A 5,235-nucleotide genomic window follows, 5' to 3' on the forward strand; every position below is an offset into this window, starting at 1 on the left:
ATTTTCATTCAAGCCAAAAATGAAATCATATTCTTTAATATAAAAATCATGCGGGACCGGAGTTGGTCCCTTCCGTTGGAGAGAAATGTCTCAATTTTGAAAGAGTCCCAATTTTTATGATGTATGGTCAAGTGGCGCTTATGTGGCATAGAGTAGGGCCAAAATTGGGACCCAAAACAGGATTAGTATTGGTGATACTCTAAGGGCACGTTTGGTTCGCAGGATTAGAATAGACAGAGAATAGAATAGACTGGGATTAGAATAGACTGGGAATAGAATGAAAATTCTGATGAAATTTTTGTGTTTGGTTGGAGGGAATAGACAGTGAATAGAATTATAATTCTGATGTTTGGTTGGGTTGAATAAGGAATAGAAAGAACAGGAATAGGATAAAAAGACAAAAATGCCCTTCATATAAATACAATTTTTCTCCCCTCCGTCGAGAAACCCTATCGCTCATTTCACCTCGGGGGCTCTTCCCCATGCTCCGGTCGAGCCCTTCCGCCATGCTGGGGGGAGCAGAGACCGTCAGTTCCGGGAAGACTCGTGCAGAGACAACCACCAGCAGAGAACAGCAGACGGCGGACCGACTATACCTGATGGAGCTGCCAAAGGCTTTGTCTTCGGAAGCGTTGCTGATGCTCAGGGAAGGCATAAACATGGCTCTCTCCAGGTGGTCCGCCCTCCAGATGGCCGTCGAGAACGAGTGGGGCAGCCGCAACTCCCGAGACATAGCGAATAAGCTCTGCGATGATGTCTTCGTCTGGTTCACCCATTCGAAAGGTAACTCTCTGTTCCTCCGGTCCTCGTATGGATTTGCAATCAGAAGCTCAATTTCGACTCAATCCGTTGAATTAATTTTGATATGCTGCGGAGCCGCTTTACATTGAGGATTTGGATGAAAAGTTGGATCAAGGCCTGCTGTCGCTCAATACTGAAGCCGACGACGGCAGCATTGGAGAGGTACTGGCTGAGATAGTTTAATATTTGAATTGTCTCTTATCGAAATTTGTAGAAAAGGAGATGCTTGAGATCGTGAAACTTTGAATTCCACTGGTAAATGATAAAGTGAAGGGCTTTCTTCAAAACTCATAACAATTCCTCTCTGTAATTTGTATCCCATAATCAATGGTTGTAGGTAGCGGAGAAATTAATGATCTTGCACGAAGAATGCAGCGAAGGAAATTACAGCTCCATCGAGAAGTTGAGGGAGGCGTGTGCTCACAGGATGGTTCATTCTCATGTCAAACAGGTAATTTATGTGAGCATACTAGGCATTAACGTTAAGGAACAAACGAGTTGTTGTGTTTGCTGAAGAATCAAGCTTGTGGAATTCCGAGTTATTTTGTACTATTGAATTCCGAGTTCATATAGTACGCACTAGCATTCTGCTTGGGTTCAATTTGCAATGTCTAGTAACTCTGCTATCTGTTTTTTATGGGGCTCTGAATTCTTGAAAATGATGGATCAGTTTAGTTTGTGGCATCAGCTTTCCTATCTTGGTTGAGAGCAAAGCACTCGGTCTTGATCAAGAACTCACTGATCTCTTTCCAGCTTGTTATGATTTCCATCTTTTGGGTCGCTTCTTGATTCATGGATTATCGAAAGATCGATTATGTTGACAATACGGAGAAAAAGGTTATACCATTCCCTGGACATGAAATTCTCTGCCGGTGCTAGCAGTCCTGGCAAATTATGTCCCCTGCTTGTTTTTTCATGATTCATGGGTCATAGAAAACACAAGCTAGTCGAGTTCCATTGATAATACCTGCCATAGTCATAACCGTCCCTAGGTTAGGTTGCCACCATGCGTTGTTTGTTTGTATTTCTTGTTAGGCATTAAGAAAGACGGATCTCCCGTGTCGTTTAGTATTTATTGGCCCAATCCCAGCTCCGCAAGCTAAGACTGTTATATCCTGTTGCAGGCTCCCGAGCGATCCTCGCAGGAATGGTGGTGGACTCGACTGTTGAGCAGCTGATCGATAAGGAGATCAACTCCAAATTTGGGCAGAAAGAAGTAACCTTTTAAAGATACTTGGGCTTAGATCTCCAACAAGAAAGCAGTTTCGATTACTCGACAATACGGCTTGCTCCATCACAAACCTGTTCCTTTCATGAATCATATGCATTTTTTTTCCTTTCTTGCTTAGCTAATATTCATGTTTGGTGAAGCTGTGTAAATCTCGCGTGCATTTTTGGCCAGTGTTCCCAATATATGTTTGTATAAGTTTGCATCCGGATAGATCAAATAGTTTGCATTCCGTTGCACCGACGTTAAATGAAACCTTTGAGCTGATTATTCTTCTAAATTCGAGTTGCTTTGTCATCTGCTTTGTCACTCTTTCTTCAGTACTGAATCGTGTAACCGACTGCAATTGTCGGTGTGGCCCTCATCGTGAAAAACATGAAATGAATGGTTGGGTCGTGTCAGTTTAACATATTATCATATCATTCTGGCCGGATTCAATTCTCGGTCAGACTGCATCGTAGCGAGGACAGTTCCCTGTTTGAGCATGCAATGCACGCTGACAATTCCACCAGAACCGAGTAAGCAGGAAGGACTGCTCAAGGAAATCGAATGTATAGATGAAAAGCATCGGAAATGTGCGGATTTGGTTCAAAGAGGCGTACTACGTTCTAAAACGCAAAATCAACTACCAGCCCCAACACCATGTAAAGATTCGCAAAAATTTAGAAAACATTCAAGCATAGTAATAAACGGGCCAACACAAATGCAGCTGCAGTATTCAACCCCAAAAACCAAAATCCTGACATGCGTCTAGGAGAATTTAGAAGACCACCGGACTACACAATTTCAGGGAAACTTGATCGCAATCTCCTTCTTGGGCCGATACTCGCCACTCCCGACGAGCTCGTCGTCTACATAGATGGCGGTGCTTGATTCGTAAGGAAATCCTGCACCATTTCCAAGCGATATTCTGGCTCGGTACCACCTGAAATGTCGTCACGCTTTGTTCGAGCTCCGATATATACTGCAACTTTCTCACCCTCGACCTCTGAGCTGATTGCCGATTAGCCAAAATCCTAGGCAATAACCAGCAAAGAAGACTCTTTGTCAATTTATCCGAAACATCGTATCGCACAAATCTCTCTCATGCATGCAGAAGTATAAGCATTCAGAAGCATGCGTGAAGAGAGAACACGACAAAACACATATTTGAATTGTTAAATGAAAAATAAAATTGACAAGGACAGTACACAAAAGATTGGGAATGTAAGTGTGATTCGATCATCAAATTCATGAGCAGGAGCAGGTCAATTAGGCAAATCATTCAGTTCTTAGCACAGATTTTTCATTTATCTACAATATTTTTCTAATCTAGTCAGTCAAGTGAGGAGATTCTTTTCATCATCAGACACACAACTCCATCGTATACTGAGTGAGCAATATTGAAAAGGTACCTAATCACTTCGCCACCCAGGAAATCCATTAGATTGATTACACAAACGTGTATTCAGTACAAAGTACCATACATTAAAATGAATTACTAGTCAAATTCCAGAGTATGAGTAAAAGGTCAATGGGGCAAATCATTCAGTTTTTAGCATTTCATTTATCTACAATATTTTTCTTGTCTATTCAGTCAAGTGAGGAGATTGTTTTCATCAACGAATACATAATTCCCTGGCATAATGAGTGAGCAATATTGAAGAGGTTCCTAATCAATTTGGACATCCAGGAAATCCATTAGATTGGCTGCAACATACTGCATTGTCACTACTAAGAAGCTTGGAATGTAAAATTGACAAGGACAGTACACGAGGACATGTCTACAAGTTCCTCATTTCCCCTATAACTATGCAAATTTCCATTGCAGTTGCAGCAGTAAACACATCCTCCTATTAATTTCGTATTTAATTCTCTCGTTTGCTTCTGTGTCTGGTGTTTGCATTATTTCCCTCCCATGCTACGCTACTTTTTGGGTTCCTATATATATATATATATATATATATATTATCATACAGAGAAGAACAGAGAGCTAAGACAAATTAGAGAATGCAATGACATTCTTGTACTGATTATAAAGGTTGCTATGAAGCCAAATTTCATGCGTAATCTACAGTTATTCTGAATATCAACATCAAGATTGAATATTAGGAACATTCCACAATCCATACGGCTGACCACATGTCCAAACAATTCAAATGAAAAAAAGCCACAAAGATCACAAGTCGCTCTAACTTTTAGTAAATTTATGATCTCGCCCTATACAACACAATTTTTTTTTTCTTTGGACCAACCTATACAACACAGTTATTCATCCTAAATCTCTAATGCAAGTACCCTGTACACATGTAATCTTTTTGCCGTTTACTGTCATTTTTAATGCAGGTCTTGCTCATCAGCTTCAACTGCCCCCCCTTTGGTCTGTTAATTGCAAAAACTTATTTCATTGGTTAGACATGCAGGGCAAAAAATTTTTCCTAACTCGAAACACTGAAGAAACATCTCAACGAACAATTCCAGCAAAAATTAAATCTTGTCCCTGAACTGAAGTATCGATTATCAGGACAAGCAAGCACAAGAGATACCAGGTAGACATCAAACAATACGGGCAGCAGAAGAACAATCATGGCTTGGGAGCTGGTCGGCAAAATCAGCAGCTTAATAGGTTACATCGATTCACGGCAAAATCAATAGCGTTCAACAGAACACCACCCACACACACACACACACTGCGAGTTCTCCACCGGGACATACCCAAAAGCAAACAAACAGAGATTGGGTATAGAGACACAGAGAGAGAGAGAGAGAGAGAGAGAGAGAGAGAGAGACCTGGGCTATGGCACGAATCGGGGAGGTTCGGCTGGAGCTTCTCAGGGGAGGTTCGAATCGGGATGTCGTCACGCTCTGTTAGGGTTTACAATTTTCTTCCAGGGGGAAATGTCCGATCGCTGAAAGTGAGGCTTTTATAGGATGGCATACATTGTAATTAACGAAAGACGATGAGGGTATTTTTGTCAATTCGCCTCCATTTCCGCATCCTGATAAGCTAATCCGGACCCTGATGGGCGGCTCCCGTACTCCGTGTGTAAACCGGATATGGCTCCCGACTCGGAATAGCCAATCCGCAATCCGTTGAACCAAACGCCCGAAATTATATTCCATACGGATTAGTTAATCCGTGCCCGACCTAATCCGGTGAACCAAACATGCCCTAAGAGTAGCTCTAATGGGTGAAAATATGATCTCATTTCATGCCACGTCAATGA

General features: G+C 41.7%; 1 protein-coding gene and 1 long non-coding RNA gene across 3 annotated transcripts; one reads left to right on the top strand and one right to left on the bottom strand.

The window, feature by feature from the left end:
- The first annotated feature begins 428 nt into the window (after positions 1 to 428).
- On the top strand, positions 429 to 2,326 carry LOC116204673 (pre-rRNA-processing protein TSR2 homolog). 2 transcript variants are annotated; one of them, XM_031536869.1, is made up of 4 exons: positions 434 to 783; positions 875 to 963; positions 1,139 to 1,252; positions 1,926 to 2,326. In XM_031536869.1, the coding sequence occupies exons 1-4, from the start codon at positions 483 to 485 to the stop codon at positions 1,977 to 1,979; spliced, it is 558 nt and encodes a 185-aa protein (XP_031392729.1). In that variant the 5' UTR covers positions 434 to 482; the 3' UTR covers positions 1,980 to 2,326. The 2 variants fall into 2 exon arrangements, with proteins under 2 accessions (XP_031392730.1, XP_031392729.1); XM_031536870.1 differs by lacking the exon at positions 875 to 963 and having other exon boundaries at positions 429 to 783.
- Positions 2,327 to 2,559: 233 nt separating this feature from the next.
- On the bottom strand, positions 2,560 to 4,932 carry LOC116204674. The gene is made up of 2 exons (XR_004156392.1): positions 4,799 to 4,932; positions 2,560 to 3,045 (listed from the first exon to the last, which is right to left on the bottom strand). It is a non-coding gene; the product is annotated as an uncharacterized LOC116204674 (long non-coding RNA).
- Between the last annotated feature and the right edge of the window lie 303 nt (positions 4,933 to 5,235).

This window comes from Punica granatum, chromosome 4 (assembly GCF_007655135.1).
Source record: "Punica granatum isolate Tunisia-2019 chromosome 4, ASM765513v2, whole genome shotgun sequence".
NCBI classification, from domain to species: domain Eukaryota; kingdom Viridiplantae; phylum Streptophyta; class Magnoliopsida; order Myrtales; family Lythraceae; genus Punica; species Punica granatum.

Bases quoted from the DNA above. Each gene is read 5' to 3' on its own strand.
- LOC116204673 (XM_031536869.1), top strand. From the start codon at position 483: ATGCTCCGGTCGAGCCCTTCCGCCATGCTGGGGGGAGCAGAGACCGTC. The intron at 784-874 runs GTAACTCTCTGT...GATATGCTGCGG, and splicing joins CTGGTTCACCCATTCGAAAG to AGCCGCTTTACATTGAGGAT. The intron at 1,253-1,925 runs GTAATTTATGTG...ATCCTGTTGCAG, and splicing joins TTCATTCTCATGTCAAACAG to GCTCCCGAGCGATCCTCGCA.